This window comes from Dendrobates tinctorius, unplaced genomic scaffold, assembly GCF_039654945.1.
Source record: "Dendrobates tinctorius isolate UK_male_01 unplaced genomic scaffold, ASM3965494v1 ptg000090l, whole genome shotgun sequence".
Lineage (NCBI taxonomy): Eukaryota > Metazoa > Chordata > Amphibia > Anura > Dendrobatidae > Dendrobates > Dendrobates tinctorius.
Genome location: NW_027361758.1, coordinates 3,984,773 through 4,007,694, shown reverse-complemented (window position 1 = coordinate 4,007,694; position 22,922 = coordinate 3,984,773). Strand labels below are relative to the sequence as shown.

At 42.8% G+C, this 22,922-nt stretch overlaps 1 protein-coding gene across 9 annotated transcripts in view; it reads left to right on the top strand.

Moving 5' to 3' along the window:
- The window catches only part of CLIP1 (CAP-Gly domain containing linker protein 1), a 231,158-nt gene that overhangs the window by 148,477 nt on the left and 59,759 nt on the right, over positions 1-22,922 (top strand). For all 9 annotated transcript variants that reach the window (XM_073586024.1, XM_073586022.1, XM_073586020.1 and 6 more), the window contains 3 exons: positions 12,474-15,233; positions 19,096-19,233; positions 19,711-19,817. In XM_073586024.1, the coding sequence (XP_073442125.1) occupies positions 12,474-15,233; positions 19,096-19,233; positions 19,711-19,817 (3,005 nt within the window). The remainder of the gene's footprint in view (positions 1-12,473; positions 15,234-19,095; positions 19,234-19,710; positions 19,818-22,922) is intronic.

Genomic DNA, 22,922 nt, shown 5'->3' with positions numbered 1-22,922 from the left:
TCCACCTGGGGCTCAAACACCGGCTTTGTCCCGGCCTCACATCAAGGATAATAGAAAAAAAATTGGACTCCAGCTCAACAGGACTGGATTTTTCTTATCTTTTTATTTTTAAAAAGAAATTATAGTGCATACAAAAGAAAATTTTCATGTTCGACATTACCCAGTTGATGCATTTCGACTGCACTAAGCAGTTTTACTCATGACTGTGTAAGACTCATGAGTAAGACTGCTTAGTGCAATTGAAATGCGACGACTGGGTCATGTCGACCATGAAAATTTTCTTTTGTACGCACTATATTTTCTTTTGAAAAAGAAAAGAAAAATCCAGTCCTTTTGAGCCGGACTCAAATTTTTTCTATTAAGCTTTGAGGTGGTCGACAATCTTGGCAACCAGCAGTCCGCTACAGAATTATATCTCACTCTTTTCTCGAGAATATTAAAGTGAACCTGTCAGCGGTTTTGGCCGATATAAGATGCGGCCACTGCCTTTCAGTCCTTATCTACAGCATTCTATAATGCTGTAGATAATCCCCCGATTTGACCTGCAAGATGAGAAAACCACCATGGTTACTTACCGGTAGCCGGTTTTTCCGGAACCCATGACAGCACCACATGAGAGAGGGATCCGCCCCGCCAGGACAGGAACCTACTGAAATATAAGGGGTGGCACCTCTCCCCCGCTTCAGTTGGATTACAGAGCATTGAGAGGACTTCCCGGTTAGTTACATGTTTATCCAACACCACATCACACAAATACACCCGACTATTGTGCACACCCATACGGTGAAAAAAGGGGGGGGAATATACGGGTGCTGTCATGGGTTCCGGAAAAACCGGCTACCGGTAAGTAACCATGGTGGTTTTCCCTTCACCCATGACAGCACCACATGAGAGATTTTTGGAGACTTCGAAACACCTTAGGGAGGGACCACCGCTTGCAGCACCCTTCTACCAAAGGTCAAGTCAGCCGAGGAGGATAGATTTAATCTATAGTGCTTAAAAAAGGTTGAGGGTGAGGCCCAGGTAGCGGCCTTACAAATTTGCTCAATTGATACCCCTGCCTTTTCAGCCCAGGAGGTCGCCACGGCTCTGGTGGAATGAGCCTTGATGCCATCAGGAATCGGAACACCACTAGCTGAGTAGGCTACACTAATGGCCTCCCTAATCCATCTGGCAATAGTCCCTTTCGATACTCCATAACCCTTCCTGGCACCCTGGAAGGCTACAAATACGGACTGGGACCTCCTCCACTGGCTGGTTACTGATATGTACTCTAAGAGGGCTCTTTTCACATCTAGATTATGGAATTTCTCCTCTCCTGGGTTTTTCGGATTTTCACAGAAGGAGGGGAGGACGATTTCCTGGCTACGGTGAAAATCCGACACCACTTTCGGTAAATAAGCAGGGTCTGTTTTTAGGACAATTCTGTCCTGGTATACCTGGGTATACGGTGGACTAACTGATAGGGCCTGCAGGTCACTTACCCTACGTGCCGATGTAAGGGCCACTAGAATAATGGTTTTTAGGGTAAGATATTTCACTGATAGTTGTTCTACTGGTTCAAATGGTTCCTTTGTGAGAGCTTCTAACACAAGGTTTAAATCCCAGGGAGCCATTTTTTGCGATGGGACTGGTCTAGACCTGTGGCAGGATTTAATAAACCTAGCTATCCATCTGTTTGCCGCTATGTTACAATTATATAGAGCGCCTAGCGCTGAAACTTGTACTTTGAGTGTATTTACCGCTAGGCCTAGCTGTAGACCTGCCTGTAAGAACTCTAAGATAGTCTTGATCGGGGGTTCTTGGTCTAATGGTTTCCCCAGAAACTGCAGAAACTTATTCCATATTCTACCGTATATATTAGTTGTTACTGGCTTCCTACTTTTCATCAGTGTAGCCACCAACCCAGGGGAGAATCCTCTATTACTTAAAAGTGACCTTTCAAATTCCACGCCGTCAGATGGAACCCCTTGACTTGCGTGTGGAATACCGGACCCTGAGCTAGCAGGTCTGGAATCTCTGGCAGTACCCACGGATCTGAGAGGGACATTATCTGTAGTAGTGAGAACCATGGCCTTTTTGGCCAGAACGGGGCTATTAAGATCACTCTGGCCTGATCTTCCCTTATCTTTTTCACTACTACTGGGATTAGAGCTACCGGAGGAAAGGCATAACTTAGCTTGAAATCCCACGGAATTTGCAAAGCGTCCACTGCCCATGGCTCTTCCTTTGGGTTCAGTGAACAGAATCTTTTTACCTGCCTGTTGCTTCTGTTGGCAAAGAGGTCTATTATTGGCTCTCCCCAAAGATGTACTATCTTTTGGAACACTACCCGATTCAGGGTCCATTCCCCCTGTTTTAGTGTGTTGCGGCTTAGGAAATCGGCTTGTGTGTTTTCTACCCCTCTGATGTGTAGGGCTGATAGGGAGTGTAGGTGTCTCTCTGCCCTGTGAAAGATCTCGTTGGTTTCGAGCATTAGGGAGCGTGACCTTGTCCCTCCCTGGTGGTTGATGTAGGCTACTGTTGTGCTGTTGTCCGACATAATCCGGACATTGCGGCCTTCTAGAGTGGGCATGAATATCCTTAGGGCTCTGTTTACTGCTCGTAGCTCTCTTAGGTTGGAGGATGCGTTTTGCTCTAGGTGTCCCCAGGGTCCCTGGGCTACCTGTCCCCTTAGGTGCGCTCCCCACCCCGAGGAGCTTGCGTCTGTCATTATCACGTCGGACACTGGCTTCTGCCACGATGTCCCTGTTAGTAGGTTTGCTCTGTCTAGCCACCATCTGAGAGAGCCTTTGGTTTTTACGGAAAGTTCCAGCCTTCCTTCTAAACAGCCTTTTAGCGACTTCTGTACTGATAGGACCTCTGCTTGTAGTTGACGGGTATGAAATTGTGCCCATCTGACCGCTGGGATACAGGCTGTCAGAGTGCCTAACAAGGACATTGCCCCTCTCAGGGTCGTGTGAGGTTGATCTATTGTTGCCAAGATCATATCCCTTACCTTTTCCACCTTGGCGTCTGGTAAGAGACAAATTCGTTGATTTGAGTCCAAGATGAAACCTAAGAACATTTGCCTTTGTAAGGGTTGTAGCCTTGACTTCTTGACATTCACCATCCAGCCGAGATTCCGTAGGGTATCTATCACCCTTTCTACTTGCTCTGTGGAGTGACGTTCTGAGTTGCCCACAATTAGAAAATCGTCTAGGTAGGGTATTATAATTGTGTTGTGGATGCGGAGGAATGCTGTCATCTCTGCAACTACTTTTGTAAACACCCTCGGTACTATGGATATGCCGAATGGAAGGGCTCTGAACTGAAAATGTTTGAGGTTGCCCCGAATGTAGAGCGCTACCCTTAAGTATTTTTGGTATTCTGAATGGATCGGGATGTGGTAGTAAGCATCCTTTAGATCGACTACCGCCATGAAACAGTTGTGGTGTAACAGCCTTATAGCTGAAGTCACTGACTCCATTTTGAAGGTTTGGTTCTGTATCCAACGGTTGAGGCCTCTCAGGTCTATAATCGTCCTGAACGAATGATCCGGTTTTTTTATTAAAAAGAGGGGCGAGTAGAAACCCCTTCTTTCCTGTCCTCTTGGGACCTCGATCAGGACATGTTTGTCCAGCAGGCTTAGGATCTCTGCCTCTAAGGCCAACTGTTCTTCTACCCCTTTCCTGACGGGGGTCACCACAAACGATGCTCTTGGCTGTTGAAAAAAGGGGAATTTTAAACCTTCCTTTATGATGTTTAAAATCCAAGTATTGGAAGATATATTTTCCCAGGCCTGACCAAACAGCATCAGTCTCCCCCCTACGGGGATGCCGGCGTCATTGAGGGGACTTTTTTGCGGATGAAGCGGCTCCCCCGAACATGAATCCAGACTCTTTCTTCCTCTTGTCTTCCCATCTTTTCCGATCTCCCGGAGGCCGGCCTCTATTGAATTTCCCCCTCCGAAAGGGCGGTCTTCTTTGATCTCCCTGAAACCTGGGGAAGCCCTTCTTCTTATCACCCGCTTTTTCTAGGATTTCGTCCAGATTTTTTCCAAAGAGAAATTGTCCATCACATGGAAGGGAGCATAATTTGGCTTTTGATTGTAGATCTCCCGGACACCCTTTAAGCCATAATGCACGCCTTGCAGCATTTGATAGTCCCGCTGCTCTCGCCGTCAACCTCATGGAATCGGCCGAGGTGTCGGCTAAAAAGGCGGCTGCTCCGTGTAGCAGATACATGTCTCCTAAAATTTTCTCCCTAGACATCTTGGAAGCAATTTTTTCTTCTAGCTGCTGTAGCCAGATCATTAAAGACCGGGCTGTACAGGTACCGGCTATCGCAGGTTTTAGTCCCCCCGCTGTTGCTTCCCAAGCATGCCTTAGGTAGGAGTCTGCTTTCTTATCTAGTGGATCTCTTAGTACTCCTGAGTCTTCTAGGGGCAGGGCCGACCTTTTGGATGACCTGGATACCGCCGCATCGATTTTTGGGACCTTGTCCCATATTTCCGTATCCTTAGGGTCAAAGGGATATCTCCTTTTTGAGGAGGAAGGAAGGCTACCTGATTTTTCAGGCTTCTTCCACTCCGTTTCGATGAGCGCCTGGACTTTTTCATTAACTGGAAAGGTGCGTTTCTTCCTTTCCTGTAACCCACCAAACATGACCTCTTCTAGGGATTTGGTCGCTTTTTCCTCCTGAAGGCCCATAGTTGACCTAATGGCTTTAAGGAGACTATCAGTATCCTCAACCGGAAAACACGGTCTACCCCCTGTGTCACTATCCGAGGAGGAAGAGGACATGCGCTCAGCCTGATATTCGGACGAGGAGGAGTCTGATGAAGAACTTGGGGAGTTTCTTCTACTTTTTTTCTTTTTCTTTAATAATAATTTAAGTGAACCTTCCACCTCTGATTTTATGACAGATCTGAGGTGAGTTGCTAGGCTCTGCACTTCCTCCGCCACTGTTTGCTGTATACAGCTAGCGCAAAGGTTTTTTTGCCAATCTTTCGCTAGGGGGTTCTGGCATATCGCACACTCCCTATTATTTCTTTTGCTCCCTGCTTTTTTGCCTTTCACCTAAGGAAGCAAATAACACACAAAAAGGACCCTATTAATAATGGTCTAACATTCACGAAGATCCACTCACCACCCACAAAATCGGGTACCGGGCTGGAAGGCTGCGCTGGAGCATGTGGTCTGTGTTCTCTCGATCTCGAGGAATCATTTGATCTGTGGCTCGGACGGCTGCTGCTCTTACCGCTCGAACGGCTACCGTGCTTCCGTGCCGAGGTCTGCGACGGGGGTAGAGACAGTGGGGACGGTGAGCGTTCCTGCTGTGACCCCATTGTAACAGCCCGGCCGTTCTGCTCCTTGCCTCCTTTAAATAGGCCCCGGTGAGCGATCCTTTTGACCCTCCCCCCTGCGACCGCCGGCCATTCTTCTCTTTTTTTTTTTTTCCTTCTTTTGTGGCCGGCGCCGCACTAGGCGCCATGTCCGTCGCGTCCGTGACGTCAGCCGGCGCATACCCAAGCTGCACCGCGCCGCTGACGTCAGGCGCCGGAAGTCGCGCCCGGCTTCCCCTGTCCCAGGGAGAAGGAGCGAGCGGGCGCGCGCGCAGGGGGAGGGAGGCACGGAGGAGCGCCCCGAATGGAGGCCGCCTTACCGCACCCGCACGAACCCGGGGCCTGCTGGAGGAACCCCGGGGACTGCGCTTCCAGGCGCCGACGGCCAGCGCTGCAGGTAAGCTGACCTGCTCTTCCCGCGCCGGGACGGCCCTGGGTCCATGTCTTCATCCATGGCAGGCACCGCCGCTGTCAGCCTGGGATCCCGCTCCAGGACAGGAACCCAACTGAAGCGGGGGAGAGGTGCCGCCCCTTATATTTCAGTAGGTTCCTGTCCTGGCGGGGCGGATCCCTCTCTCATGTGGTGCTGTCATGGGTGAAGGGAAAAATAAGTTTTATTATACTCACCCGGGGGGCAGTCCGGTCCGATGGGTGTCGCAGGTCCGGGTCTGGCGCCTCCCACCTTCTTGCGATGCCGTCCTGCTTGCTTCATCTCTCCCGGCATCGCAAGAAGATGGGAGGCTCCAGACCCGGACCTGCGACACCCATCATACCAGACTGGACCGCGCCGGACCGCCCCCCCCCCCCCCCCCCCGGGTGAGTATAATAAAACTTATTTTTCTTTTTCCCTTCACCCATGACAGCACACCTGAGTGGGATCCGCCCCGCCAGGACAGGAACCTACTGAAATATAAGGGGCGGCACCTCTCCCCCGCTTCAGTTGGGTTCCTGTCCTGGAAGGGAATCCCACTGTCTGCAGTGCCTATCATGGGAAAAGGTCCCAGGCCCGTCCCAGCACGGGAAGAACAGGGTGCCTCACCTGTAGCGCCGGCCGTCGGGTCCTGGAAGCACAGTCCCCAGTGATCCCTGGGGCTCCGGGTTTGTGTGGGCGCGAACGGCGGCTCCTGGAGGCTCCACCGCGCCTACCTCCCCTCGCGCATGCCCGCGGTCTCGCTCCCCCAGAGCGCCTAGCGAGGGAAGGCCGCGGGCGTCTTCCGACTGCTGACGTCAGCGGCGCAGGGCATTCTGGGGTAGGAAACCGGTAACGACTAATATCTACGGCAGGACATGGAATAAATTCCTGCAGTTCTTAGGTAAGCCGTTAGAGCAAGAGCCCCAGATTAGTGCTATCTTGGAGTTTTTGCAATCAGGGTTACAGCTGGGGTTAGCGGTAAATACCCTCAAAGTTCAGGTATCTGCTCTGGGCGCGCTTTATAACTGCAATTTGGCAGCAAACAGATGGGTAGCTAGATTTATTAAATCATGTCATAGGTCTAGACCTATCCCATTACCAAGAGTAGCTCCATGGGATCTAAACCTGGTATTAGAGGCCCTTACAAAAGAACCATATGAGCCTATTCAACAACTACCCATAAAATATCTTACCCTAAAAACGATTATTTTAGTGGCCCTCACGTCGGCCCATAGAGTGAGTGACTTGCAGGCTCTCTCAGTAAGTCCACCTTATACACAAGAATTTCAGGACAGGGTAGTATTAAAAACAGACCCTGCATATCTGCCTATGGTAGTATCCATCGAAGTCAGGAGATTGTCCTTCCTTCCTTTAGCGAAAATCCTAAAAATCCAGGGGAGGAAAAATTCCACAATTTGGACGTTAAGGCTACTTTCACACATCCGTTTTCTGGAATCCGGCACGATGCGGCGAAAATGTAAAAAACCTGATCCGGCACCGGATCCGGTTTTTTCCTCATTGACTGTCATTATCGCTACATCGTGCCGGATGGGCATGCGGCGTGTCAGGTTTCTGCCGGAGACGGCAAAAATGCGCCGTCCGGCGTCTGCAAAAAACGTTCCCTGTAACGTTTTTTGACAGCGCCGGAACGGTTTTCAGAACAGCGCATGCCCGGACACTTTGTGTTTTAACCCCATAAGTGTCTGCCATCTATAGCTAAAATCTCTCTCTCTCGTCTCTCTCTCGTCCCTCTCTCTCTCGTCCCTCTCTCTCTTTCTCTCTCTCTCTCTCGTCCCCCTGATCATCATACCTGTCTGCTCGCCCTCTTTGCGCTCTGGCTCCTTTAAATGTTCACGACACCGTATTCAGCCGTACACATACATCCGGTGTCTGCGCTCCACGCCGCATCCGGCAGTACGGCTTTTCACCGCAAGGCGCCGGAACACTAAAGATGGATATCTGAAAGAAGCCTAAGAGAGCCCTGCTAGAATATATATATCTGTGACTAGCCAATGAAGGATGTCCCAGTCCCTATTCGTAGCTTCTCAGGGTGCCAGGAAAGGCTATGGAGTATCAAAAGGGACTATTGCCAGATGGATTAGGGAGGCCATTAGTATAGCCTACTCAGCTAGTGGTGTTCCGATTCCTGACGGCATCAAGGCTCATTCCACCAGAGCCGTGGCGACCTCCTGGGCTGAAAAGGCAGAGGTATCAATTGAGCAAATCTGTAAGGCCGCTACCTGGACCTCACCGTCAACCTTCTTTAAGCACTATAGATTAAACCTGTCCTCCTCTGCTGACTTAACCTTTGGTAGAAGGGTGCTACAAGCGGTGGTCCCTCTCTAAGGTGTTTCGAAGTCTCCAAAAATCTCTCAGGTGTGCTGTCATGGGTGAAGGGAAAACCACCATGGTTACTTACCGGTAGTCGGTTTTTCCGGAACCCATGACAGCACCCGTATCCCCCCCCCCTTTTCACCGTATGGGTGTGCACGTTAGTAGGGTGTATTTGTGTGATGTGGTGTTGGATAAACATGTAACTAACCGGGAAGACCTCTCATGCCCTGTAACCAACTGAAGCAGGGGAGAGGTGCCGCCCCTTATATTTCAGTAGGTTCCTGTCCTGGTGAGGCGGATCCCTCTCAGGTGTGCTGTCATGGGTTCCGGAAAAAATGTCTACCGGTAAGTAACCATGGTGGTATCTCGCAGGTTGGATCGGGGGCTTATCTACGTCATTATAGAATGTTGTTGATAAGCCCTGAAAGGCAGTGGCCGTATCTTATATCGGCCAAACCTGGTGACAGGTTCCCTTTAAGCATTTTTAATAAGCGTTACGTTGCAATTTTACCCATTTAGTAAAATGAGACAGCCCCCTTAAGATTGGCATTTATACAAAGTTTTAATGATTAAATGCACTAGAGTAAAAGGCAACAAATATATTAAAATTCTTAGGATTTTTTGTGCACCAGTAGGGGCAGTTCAACCATTGCTAGGGATTGTTCTAGATTTGCGCCTTAATTTATGCCAATTTCTGATGTCAATTTGTTGGGCCGAACATAGTCATGTTTTCCCCTCAAACTTCCACTCACTGTTTCTAAAAAAGTGGCAATAGAAACACAAAAAAGCACAATTTTTTGTGCTAAAGTTTCAAGGTTTATGACTTTTCCAGCAGAATTCTGGCACAAGTCTAATAATTCCACTCCCATAATAAACCCATAAATAGCCTAGATTTGTGGCACTTCCATTAATGTATAAGGCTAGTTTCACACTAGCGTTCATGGGCGCAGCGCAGGGCCGCCGCTAAGCCCCGGCCGCGCCCCCTCCGGTCAGTTCCTCCTCTGATCGCATGAGGCTGCATGCGATCAGCGTATCCTATATTTAGCGTTGGATACGCTGATTGTGCGCTGGTCTGATTTTGATGGCGCTGCGCGCTTTTGGTGCTGCGCCCAGCGCACAAAAACGCGATGTGTTGCATTTTTGTGCTTGGCGCAGCGCCAGCAAAATCAGACCAGCGCACGATCAGTGTATCCAATGCTAAATATAGGATACGCTGATCGCATGCAGCCTCAAGAATTTACCAGAGGGGGCGTGGCCGGGGTGGGGCTTAGCGGTGGCCCTGCGCTGTGCCCACGAACGCTAGTGTGAAACTAGCCTAAACCAAACACAAGAAAAAGGAAGCAAATGCCATAAAAAATTGCAAAGTTTATTGAAACATAGAAAATTAAAATTTGTGCAGGAACATACCGGTAAATGCAAAAAAGCCACTTTTTTTTTTTTTTTTATAAAGGAGTACATCATAAGTAATACAACAGTGTTAGAAGAAAATCACCTTCAGTAAATAAATTCAGGCTCTCTTGGTGATAGGCTTATAAATGGGATATATTAGGAATATATGAGGCTGTGAAAATTTCACATAAAAAAAAGAATACGATTAGCCTGAAAGACAAATTCCACCCAGTAATGGGATTGAAGCCTTAATAAAATAAAGAGTTGCACTTTGAACTATCTTACATGAAGTAAATAATCATCATAAAGTAATGCCACATAGTAAACTATAGGGTAACAGAAATGTTGTATATAGATTAGGAGAGTCACCTCAAATAAGACATAAGTTGCAGCGGCAAGGGAAACAAATAGTATTAAATTAAACTGGTGTATTACCTTAGTGCTTAGTGTGGCAGAGGAACCCCGACGTGCGTTTTGCTTTTAACTCCCCTAAGAAGAAGCTGAACGCGAAATGTGCGTCAGGGTTCCTCTGCCACCCCAAGGTAATACACCAGGTTAATCCACATGTGCACTTTGTGTTACTGTCCTACTATTTGTTTCCCTTACAACTTATATGTCTTATTTAAGGTGATTCACCTAATTTATAAACAACATTTCTGCTACACTATAGCTGTATATTTAACTATGTGGCGTTATTTTATTATGATTATGTAAGATATTTCCCACCAAAGACAACATCTGCAAGGAGTTTGTATGTTCTCCCCGTGTTTGTTTGGGTTTCCTCCCACATTCCAAAGACATACTGATAGGGAATTTAGATTGTGAGCCCCATCGGGGACAGTGATGATAATGTCTGTAAAGTGCTGTGGAATTAATGGCGCTATATAAATGAGTAAAATATATAAATGAGTAAAATAAATAAATATTTCAAAGTGCAGTTCTTTTACTTGATTCGGGCTTCAATCCCTTTACTGGGTGGATTTTGTCTTTCAGGCTTATAGTATTTTTTTTATTTTTTTTATTTTTTTTTGTGAAATTTTCACAGCCTGATATATTCTTAATATATCCTGTTTATAAGCCAAGAGAGCATGAATTTATTTATTTGCTTAAGGTGATTTTCTTGTAACACTGTTGTATTACTTACCGTGTACGCCTTTATAAAAAGTGGCTTTTTTTGCATTTCTGTCCCTGAACAAATTTTAATTTTCTGTGTTTCAATAAACTTTGCAATTTTCTGGCATTTGCTTCCTTTCTTGTTTATGGTTTACCCACTCCCATAATGTTGGATAGTAAATCATGTAACTGTCGGCCGTCTCCTGCTTCACTGCTCTGTGTTTTTATCAGTAACACTACGTTCACACAGCAATATTTTGGTCAGTATTTCACATTAATATTTATAATAAAAACACTGCATCACTTCTGTAATTTTCACCCATTCCTGGTTTTGCCTCACAAATACTTATGTTAATAACAAAATACTGCTGTGTGAACGTGGCGTAAAAGGTATTTACACAGTTTTTTGAGGAGTAATTTTAGCCATGAATGAGCTCTGAAAACTGCTTGAAAAAACTCAGTTGAGTAACACTTCTTATTTTTTTTTTTTTTTTTTTTTGTATGTGTATTTTATTTGCTCCTTTTTTTAACACAAAGTCAGACATAAAACAGATGACCTGACCATTCTTTAGACATTTATCGCTATAAAGCCACTCCATATGTTTCAATAGAAGTCAATAGGAAAGCTACAAAAACGCCTGGGCATCTTTTTGAGCACTTAGCAGTTTTGAGGCCTCCATGCTTTCTCTTTTTTTTTATTCCTTGTTTAATGGATTTAAAAAAAAACATGCAAAAATAGCTCACACAAAAAGCTTAAAAAATGTTTGCAAAACCTTTATAGAAAGTGTTACAAGAAAACAAAAACCCTTCTGGAAACCAAATGCTCACAAAGAAAAAAACCGCTTCCAAGACACAAACCCACTAAGAAAACACCAAATACAAAGTTTCCTACCTGAAGTTGCTTACAATTGAAAAACTTGCCTAATAAAACCAAAGTACGTGCGCACTTACCCTTGGAGCCTCCAAGGGCTTAGATAATGTCACCCTCCATGGAAGGAAGTTTAAATTGATGCCCACATCACAGCAGAAGAGTTCTGTGTTGGCAAAGCTGCTTCTAAATATAAAGTTTCCCCCTGCACAGTCCGTTCTATGAAGTGTTAAGGAGCTAAAGTCCGAGGCTTCTGTTAGACTGTCCTGCTTAAATTCGATGTGATGTCTACTGGGCTTCCCTTTTTATATACTTTTATTAATGCTTCTAAAAATCTGGCATGTTCACAGCAAAATAACTTTTCTATTACAGCAAGTCTAACCTTTTATTTTACTCATTTCCATAACTTCATTGTTTTCATTTGACCTTTCTTTTGGTGCTTCAAACAGTATTTACATTTTTTGCAATGCTTTAATAATTGTATGTATAAAGTGAGACACCCTCATCAACATCATTGCTGAAAAATTCTGATATCGAGTACCATACTTAAGGAGAACCTGTGCTTACATTCTTGCTGCCCGATCCATGGGCAACATGAATCAGAAGCTGACTGCACAATTGCAGCCAGGTATATTGACTCTGAAATGCTGGTTTTCGAGAAAACATGATCTGGACCATAGGGACCTGAGTAGTCTGATGGAATCCCTGGCCGGCTTCTCACCGCTTTGCTCCAGTAAACAGTCAGGTCTCTCCCATGTTTGTAAATAGTGACAGACTCTAATCAGGTCTCTCCTCATGGTCTCTCTCCCTATGGTTGTGTACATAATAGATCTGTTGTCGATTTAAAAACATGCAGCCTTTTTCTAAAGGTGATGAAACAGATATAACATTATTACTAAGATGGTGAAATTACCCTAATAAGTATTTTAGTGTCTCACTTCATACATACTAGCTGCTTACTTCATGACTCCCATTAGCTTGCTTTATTTTCATTTTTTTTTTCTTCCTTTTCCCCAACTTTATCCCTTTAGTCTTTAACCTGTGTATTAGAATCCAAAAACAAAGAGGTTGAACTTATGACAGAAGAGATGAGGGGTTTGAAAGTGGAAAAAGACACACTGTTCAAGGAGGCAGATGCTTTAAAGCTAGGAAAGGAGTCTCTACTTTCAAAGATTATAGAGCTTGAATCGTGTATAAATGAGCTTCAGCAAGAGAAAATGGAGCATTTAGCTCTCTTTGACGAAGTAAAAGCTGAAAAAGGCAACATTGTGCAAGAAAAACAGGAGCTGGAAAAACAATATAACATGTTAAATAGTTCCTCTCAAACACTGGCCTCTGACAAAGAAAAATTGGTAGCTGAACTGAATAATGCCAAACAGGAACTTCTAAAAATCAGTTTGGTGTGTGAAGACTTGCAGACTTCTAATACTACTATGGATGCTGCTATGAAAGAACTTCAGTTAGGCAAAGATGCCTTATTTGCAAATTACACAGAACTACAAAACAACAATCAGGTAATTCTGGAAGAACAGATGAGGCTTGGAGAAGAGAAGATACATCTAAGTAGGCAAAAAGATGAAATTATTGCTATGCTGAAGAAAAATACAGAGGATTTGATGGTTGGACAGACAGCTCTAGAAAAGGAAATGGATAGTTTAGAAGCTGATAAAACTCTGTTTTCCAATAAATGTGTAGAGCTAGAGAAGAAGATGGTTGCCATATTGGAAGAGAAGGAAATGCTGACCAAAACTATTGCAGAAGTCACATCTGAGAGAGAAGATCTTGTTTTAAAGCAAAATCAGTTAAATACAGAAATTGAAAATCTCTTTAAAGAAAAAGAAAGCTTGGCCACAGAACATTGCTCTATTGAAGCTGAACTGACTAGTATAAAATCACAACTGGATGCTTCAGTCCAAGAAAGTGTGACACTTGTAGGAAGAAGAGATGAACTGGTTGAAACACTTGCTATCCTTGAAGAGGACAAGCAGAAGATGGAGGAATGTCAGACCAAAATAATGAATGAAAAAGTCTCCATTATCAAGGAAAAAGATGAAATAATTCAGAATCTCAAAGGTTCCAAAGAAGATATAGAAGCAAAATACACTGATCTGGTCAAGGAAATGTCTGGACTCAAAGCAGAAAACGAGACCGCTCTAGTTAGGAATCTAGAACTTGAGGATAAATTGACTCAGATAGTTGATAAGCACGACGAGTTACTGAAGACAACAGATGCAATGTTTACAGAAAGAAAAAATCTTGCTTCAAAAGAAAATGAATTAAATATAAAAGTTATGGAACTGATAGAAGAAAAAAAAAAGTTGGCTGCAGATCACAGTGAGATGACAACTAAAGTCACAGTGATGGAGAATGAACTTAACCATTCAGAAAAAGCCAAAGTGGAGCTTCAGATCACCAATGAAAGTTTAACCAAATTGCTTGAAGAGATAAAGACCAGCAACAGTGTATCTGACTCAGAACGTTTTAATTTGCTTCACGAAAAGGAGACTCTTCTTTCATCTGAGCGGAAGCTTACTACTGAAAGAGATAATCTTCTAAAACAAAAAGAAGAGCTTGCAGGGAAATATCAGACAGCTGTAGAAGAGGCAAAACGTGTGCAAGATCAAATGACAGATGAGATTAATAACCTAAAGAATACAAAAGATTGTATTTCTCTTCAGCTGAATGACGTGGAAAAGCAGCTTGAATCTGTATCTAAAGTAATAATGGAATTCCAGTCCTTGAATATAGAATTGCAGTCGCGAGAGCAATTGGTTGTTGCAGAACTAGAAGGTTTTAAGACCAGGTTAGAAGATGCAGAAGCATCAAATCTTTTGTTGTCTCAGGAGAAGAGCAGACTATTACAAGACACTGAAACTTTAAATTATAGAATTGTTGATGCAGAAAAACTGAGTGATAATTTGAAGCAAACTATTGAAAGTCTAAAGCTTATACAGGAGCAAACTCAAAGAGACAAGTCTGCTCTAGAAGAACAACACAGTGGTACCTTAGTAGAAAAGCAGTCTTTGCTAGAGGATTATGATAAATGTTGCCTGGAGAAAGATTTGTTGATAAAACATAGAGATGAATTAGAAAAAAAAGTAGCTGAACTTGAGTCAGGTTTTAAAAGCTTTGAGCAAAGGTTAGCCGAAGAAAAAGAAACTTTTAGAAATGAGAAGGATACTTTAGAGCTAAAGTGTGTAGACTTTCAGAAGAGCTTGGGTAATGTAACCGAAGAGAAGGAGCAGATAATTCTATTAAGTAAAGGTCTTCAGTGTAAGTATGAGGCACTTCTGGAGCAGAAACAAAATGTAGATGATGCAGTAAACACCCTTCTACAAGAAAAAAAGAGTTTAGACCTGGAGAAAAATTGCCTGTGTTCCAAGTTGAAAGAGCTCAGTGAAGCTTTAGCTTCCTTGAAAAACTCAAAAGAAGAACTTCAAGACCTGTATCGTAATCTTTCAAAAACACTGGAAGAGCTCCGTGATCAACTTGGTATTAAAGAAAGAGAAATTGGAAATTTACAAGAAGAAAATGCAAACCTTTTGCTGGCCCAAGAATCCTTGGAGAAAGCAAATGTAACTCTGCTAGCTGAAAAGGAGGCCACTATAAACAACTGTAGTAAAATGTCAGGGGAAATGGCAGCACTAACTAAGAGCAAATCTGAAGCTACATGCCTCGCCGAGCAGTTGGAAATCCAGTGCCAGGCATTGCTGAATGAAAAAGAAGAATTAATGTTCAGATTTAATGAACTTCAAGGTCAACAGAACAAGAAAGAAGCAAAAATAAATGAGGTACCCGACATGTTAAGTGAACTAAAACTACTAACACATCGAGCACTATTTTATAGGGAAATCTAGTTATTCACTTGCACATGCATGTGTCACATCACTTTAAATATAAATTTCAGAGGAATGGTAATTTTTGTTAATTTTTCCTGTGTTTTATTTTGAAGGAAACTGTGAATAAAAATTGGTCTATATATGTATTCCGTGTTCCCATTGCAATCAATAAAATGTTCAAAATCAGACAGGAGGAGTGAATTGACTAACAGGAACTTTTTAAGGTCTTTTTGTTCCTGGAGCCCTAATGCCTTCTGTCTATCCACTTCATCTTGCAATGAATGAAGGGCTTATGACTGGAAAAAAACAGATTACACAGGATTTGTGTGTAGTCTGTAACTAAGGAACATTAGCGCTGGAAATCAAGATTATTTGCAAGATTGCTTTAATTTTTTAATTCCGTTGTGTTGTAGCAGTAAAAGAAATTGCTGCTAAAGAGAACTAAACCTTAAAGAAGTGTTTGAACAAATAGTTCAACAAGTAGCTTTTACAGAGTAATTATTATATTTCTTTTTTTCTTTTTAGGTAATTGCTGAATAGTAATCTGCAAAAATATTCTAACAGGTTAATTACCAAACTTTGTGTCCTCCTAGCAGAAAACAGGCGTTGGACTATGCTATAACAACTGCTTAGATACTTATGCCATATCTGGTGTATGGATCTACCAACTTTGAGTATGAAGGAGCACAGTGCATGCTGTCTGCCAATTAGCAGGCTCAGTGACAAGAGTGCAAGAACGGAGTCTGCACAACACTGATTTAGAATAGTACCAAAACTATAGGGAAATGGTGAGTGCTTTGTAGGAGCAGTCATAGGTGCACAGAAAGGGAGTGGAGGTTGAGAATTCTCACAATGTGCTCGACCTACTTTAGCAGCAGTGTCACAGTAGTCATTATAGTGACAGTGAGAACGCTGTGCAGAATGCTTCTGCTCGCTGAGACTGCTATAAAGAAGGCAGTCCACACTGTGAGCACTGTCAACACACTTCAGTGTCCCTGTCATTGGGGCCATTTATGCAAAGCATGCTCTTTTACTATAATTGCAAACCCTGCTCCTGCACTCCTGTCAATCCTCCTGCTAGGAGGCCGAGCACACAAGCTATGCTCCTACTACACTCAAGGATGATAGATCCGTACACCAGATAAGGCATAAGGATTCTAAGCAGCTGTAACAGCACAGTCCAGCATCTGTTTTCTGTAGGAATGCAGCAAAATATGATCATTAAAACCCTATTAATTTTTTTTTTCTTCAAATTACATATCCAGCATTAAAATAAAATAAAAACTAAAGTAGAATCCATTATACTAATATTTTAATTATGCCAGTTGTCCTGGTCATAAGCTAACCCAGTTTTTTTTTAGTTATGTATATAATTTTTTTTTTTTTTTTTTTTTTTTTTAGCCGAACAACACATTTGAAATAGCCTTGTAGACATCTAGAGCTGTGTTTTAAAAATTGAATACATTTGTATAGGTGCAATTTTTATTCACACTTCCCTTATGACTGTAAATATTTTTCACAACCCCAAATAACCTATCTGAAATTGGCTTCAAGCATGGTTTAGGGCCAATCAGAAGTTTTTTATAGCCAATGTGTCCCCTCCCCCCATCAAATCTGTGAAACAATGACACGTGTGGGTGAGTGTGCATATACATATGTATATATAATGTATATGTATTTATTTTATGCTAGCTTTTTATAGGACAACATTGAAGATATGACATTTTGATACAATGTAAAGTTGTCAGTGTACAGCTTGTACAACAGTGTAAATTTGGTGTATGGCCACAATTACTTTCCACCACTGCCTTAACTCTCTTGGGCATGAAGATCACTAGAGCTTCACAGGTTGCCACTGGAATCCTCTTCCATGACGACGTCACAGAGCTGGTGGACGTTTAGAGACCTAAAGCTCCTCCATCTTCCGTTTGAGGATGCCCCACAGATGCTCAATAGGTTTTAGGTCTGGAGACATGCTTGGCCAGCCCAGCACCTTTACGGTCAGTTTCTTTAGCAAGGCAGTGGTCATCTTACAGGTGTGTTCGGGGTTGTTATCATGTTGTAAATACTGCCCTGTGGCCCAGTTTCTGAAGGGAGAGGATCATGCTCTGCTTCTGTATGTCACAGTACATGTTGTTGTTCATGGTTCCCTCAATGAACTGTAACTCCCCACAGCTGGCAGCACTTATGCAGCCCCAAACCATGACACTACCACCACCATGCTTGACTGTAGGCAAGACACACTTGTCTTTATACTCCTCACCCGATCGTCACCACACACACTTGACACCAACTAAACCAAATATGTTTGTCTTGGTCTTAGTCTGTTTGTCTTCACCAAACTGTTTGCCGGCTTTTTTGTGCATCATCTTTAGAAGAGGCTTCATTCTGAAACGACAGCAATGGAGACCAATTTGAAGCCGTATGTGGCGTATGGTCTGAGCACTGACACCCCACCCCTTTAACCTCTACAGCAATTTTGGCAGCACTCATATGTCTATACTGAAAAGACAACCTCTGGATATGAGGCTGAGCACATGCAGTCAACTTCTTTGGCCGACCATGGTGTGGCCTGCGCTGTGTGGAACCTGGCTTGTTAAACCGCTGTATGGTCTTAATCGTGCTGCAGCTCAGTTTCATGGTCTTGGCAATCTCCTTAGGGTGTGTGCAGACGCTGCGGAATCCGCTGCGGATTAATCCGCACGGATTTTGCAAAAACCGCAGGTCAAAAGACCTGCGGATTATCTGCGGTTTTGCCTGCGGTTTGGTCCTGCGGATTCACCATCTCCACAATGGTGGAGATAGGAACCTGCTGTGGATTCCGCAGAAAGAATTGACATGTCACTTCTTTTTGCGGTTTCAAAACCGCAGCAAATCTGCGCGGATTTTTCCGCAACGTCTACACAGCGGGTTTTTTTTACCATTTATTTGAATGGTACTGTACACCGCAGTTAAAACTGCTGCGGGTCTGCAGCGGAATCCGCAGCGTGTGCACATACCCTTATAGTCTAGGCCATCTTTTAGCAGAGCAGCAATTCTTTTTTTCAGATCCTCAGAGACTTCTTTGCCATGAGGTGCCATGTTGATCTTGCAGTGACCAGTATGAGTGAGTGTGATAACATCAAATTTTACACACCTGCTCCCCATTCACAACTGAGACTTTGTAACTAATGAGTCACATGACACCAGGAAAGGAAAATCGCTAATTTGACCATTTTCTCTTAGGGGGGTGTACTCACCTTTTGTTGCCTGCAGTTTAGACATTAATGGCTGTGTGTTGAGACAAAAAGAGGGCACACCAAATTTACAGTTATACAAGCTGTACACTGACTATACTGTGTGCGGGTATGTGTGTGTGTGTGTGTGTGTGTGTGTGTGTGTGTGTATATATATATATATATATATATATATATATATATATATGTATGTGAGTAAATTATATTTTTCTTTTATCAGCACATTGAAAGTAATGTACCATGTTGTAGGTTATATTTTTTGGAACACCAAATTGAAGGGATTCCAAAAATCCTGTTTTAGGCTGAGAGGCTCTATCTCTGAAATGGTTAATCATTGTAGGGGAGATTATAGGCTTACAGGCTGTAGATTGAGCTGCAGCCCTTCTGCATTTTGTTGTTAATAGATGGAGGGAAAAAAAATTAAATCCCCTAATTTTTCAAGTGCCTTAAGTGACCATGTGATACTTTTTTTTGTTTGTTTGTTGTTTTGCTTAATATTTTTAAATACCAGTAGTCATTTGTGGTTAGTAAAACAATATTTCCACATATCATAATTAACCCTCTATCATTAAATACAGACTTCTCAGCTTGCAGAAGAAGCCTGTCAAAAAATTGAACAAATGACTGTAGAAAAAAATGCACTGCTCAAAGAAAGAGCCGAAACTGTAAGTGCGATGGAAGAGCTGAAGAAACGTCTCGGCGAACTAGAGCAAGAAGTGAGTGCCTAATTTTTAAATTCAAATCCCATTGTTTGTTTCCTTTCTCTAGTTAATCTCAAACATTTGCACTTGTACATCCTTGCGTTGTGGAAATGTCGAGCAGCTGCAGATTAAATACCAGACTTTTTTTTATGAATAACGCCTTGTGATCCTAGTGCTACCATTGTAGTTTAAATAATGTAAGTGGTATTCAGAAATTTTAGGCTCACCAAAGTGCATACCAAATACAGTAATAACATTAAAATACTGTAGGATTAACGGTTACGTAGTAATCCTCTGCATTACCCAGGGATTAACCCAAAGAATAAATCTTCAAGCTTCAGGCTGATAAACACATAAAAACAAAAGCAGCATATATTCCTGTACAGTGCTCACAAGTGGAGTAGTACCCTACCTTTCTTTCACATTTTAAGTCACATCTGTGTGTTGTGCTCTTGCCATTTATTTGTTTTAATGGAATTATATTTCTCTTAGTTGAGTAGCCTGAAAGAGCAGCATAAATCCGCTGCAGAACGAACGACAAAAACTAACGAACAGTTGAAGGGCGAATGTAAGAAAACAGAGTCTCTCAAGAAAGAATTGTAAGTATTTTTCACACTAATATATACATCTTTTACCTGTGTATTTACACATATAGTGGGTACGCACAGTTCACTTCATAATTTCATGTTTATATAGCACCCTCATGTTCTGTAGCGCTGAACAAGCATGGTTACACACCAGTCCTTGTACCCAGTAGCGCTTGCAAACTTATTATGCCTATCTGTGGCCCACAAGGCAATTTTCATAAGAAGCTAATCATCCCATCAGTGAACGCAAGAAGCCAGTACACAGGGCAGCAGTGCTAACCTCTGGGTCACCATACTTTCCTTTATAGATCCAGATGAAACATCTATTCCTAGAGAGAGCATTTTTGTTTCATATTAATGTACACTGGTCTTCTAAAATCCACTCAAAATGTAAACTTGAAATTTTAAGGGGAACAGTACTGTGCAGAGCATCCACTATTCATCTAATTGAGGTGGCTGGGTAGCACTGTGTTAGCTGGGTCCTGTCCACAAGCTATTCTTTTCCAATCAGCAGCATCACAATCTTTCTTGGGCTAAGTACACATGACTGTCTTCGTGAAAATGTGGTCGTGTGAGCTTAATCGTTAGTCTAAGTGAAAAGTTCAGTTAATGGATAGGGCTTGCAATAACTTAGGCTTCACTGCTGCACTGAATCACTTATACATGGCTTTATAGTGTCTCTGTAGCATACAGGCAGTCGTACAAGGTGGATATTTTCTGCAGGTACATTATTTGAGGTGCCAGAATGGCAGGTGGGAACCAGGGAGATATAAGGTCATAAAGACCTCACAGATGGGAGATGGCAGAATCCGTGCTTATATACGGACAGATGACTGTGACCTCCTGCTGTGACGTCTGATCCTGTGCATATCACTACATACATGACTGGCAATGCTATATTGTGTGCTATAACGTTAAGTGATTCAGGTTTTGTCACTACAGCTCTCTCTTCCATAGTACAGGATAGTGATTGGCGATAGTGTTTACATGACCATAAGATGAGTAATGGTAAATAAGTACCAGCTCACCTTTAGTGCTGAATTATGTGAGCAAGGGGTAACATATCCAACACTGAAGAGAGGGGACTGAACTCTTTGAACCTAATTTTTCTGTGCAGCAGTGGGAGCAGACTGTCATCATCCTCTCGGTTGATCACCTCATCCCATGTGCAGCTTCGTTTTCTCCACTTCTGTCATGCATTAAGCTGAGAGCAGGGGTGTAACCCGAGGTGAGACCCCAGGGCAACTTTCAAACATTGGACAAATCTGGTCCCGACTTCCCCTATCTGTGGCAGGCAGAATCAGATTAATTAAAATGATAATTCTTCCTAAGTGCTTATATATGCTGGAGCATACATCAATAAGGGTACCTAAGGGTTTCTTCTGGAAAATACATGGTATGATGGCAGCATTTATATGGGGCTCATCAAGACCTAATTTAAGTATTGGATCTCTGCAGAGGCCCAAAAACCAGGGTGGATGTGCGGTCCCTGACTTATTTTTATATTATTTAGCCGGTCAACTACGTTACTTAAGGCATTGGTTAGTTCCGGATAGTCTTAATAATCCAGAGGCTCATCTTGTACATTTTTTGGGGGGACATACTCCATGGGCAATATTAGTGGGTTCATATAGACCACCTCAGGGTTTATTTGCGCATAATTTAGCGATACAGGTGTGGCGAGAAAATAAACTTATTATGAAATTTACTAGTCAAATTGGGAAATTCAGATATGGGATAATCCTGAGTTCCTGCATCTTCAAACTTTACAAGATCCAAGTTTCTGGAAACAAAATGGAATTACAATGTTTAGTCAGATTTTTGAGAAAGAAACTTTATTAACAATCGAACAAATTCATGTCAGATTTGGTATTCCCCATAGAGACTTTTATAGGTATCTGCAGCTGAGACACGCCATAATGTACCAATTTCCATTTCCTAGAATGAGAATATCTAGATACCCATTGATAGGAGTATTAACAACTCAAGGACCCACAGGTGTGATATCCTCCCTTTATACCTTTTTGTTAAATTCTAAAACTGCATCCACTCAGCTCGCGGTAGAAAGTAAATGGCGGCATTTAGTCCCCTCTCTCACTGGTGACCAATGGCAGGATGCCCTAGAGGCATATACAGTGGTATCACCAGCTGCAAATAACAATCTGATCTACTTGTATATTCTTCACCAATCTTATTTAACCACAAGTAGATTACATAAATTTGGTAGAAGGGCGACTGATGACTGTCATAGGTGTGGGGAATCGGGAGCGGGTTTCTGGCACCTTATTTGGAACTGCAGAGTAATACAAGGTATTGGAGTGATGTCATGTCTACATTAGCTCAGATAATTGGGATACCAATCGAATGTAGTCCGGAGTTGTGTGTTCTGGGTGCCGTGGATAAAGAGGTGTGGGTCCACCATGATAGGGTATTTCTTCGTGAAGTTCTATTTATGGCTAGAAAGGCGATAGCGTTGAGGTGGATGGGGGGGAATCTCCTTTGATTAATCAGTGGAAAAAAACTAGTAAACAACATAATTCCATCATTATAATTTGTTATAACTAACCGTAGATAGTTACTATGCCCCGACGCTGCCGGGCTCTTCAGCTAGTATTATATCAAAACAGAAGCTGCCCCCAGAAGTTTCATAAGATTTGGGAAAAGTGGTGTAATTCACCCTTAACACATTGGCCTCCTAATGCTATGGTTTCCTCGATCTCGTGTTAGTCCCTGATGTATATCTTTTCTAGATTATGGAGGTGATGATTTGTATAGCCTTAAGAATGTGTCTAGTATAAGTTGATCTGGTGCGTGCTCAACACTCTGTTAAGGACCTGTTGGGTAGAAGGTGCAATGCTTTGCAGAGTATATTATGCTGAATGCCATGTTTTATTTGTTTTGTTTGATTACTTTATTATTGAAAGTGTGATGTCATATCTATGTCACTGTTGGTGGTGATTATATGGATCATCTTGATGTTATACTGTATCATATGTCTGCTGTGATTCTGTGGAATATTTCAATAAAAGGGGTTTAAAAAAAAAAAAAAAAAAAATTGGCCAACCTACCCACCAGCACCTTATATTGCAATATAAGGGTCAAGTAATACGACCACAC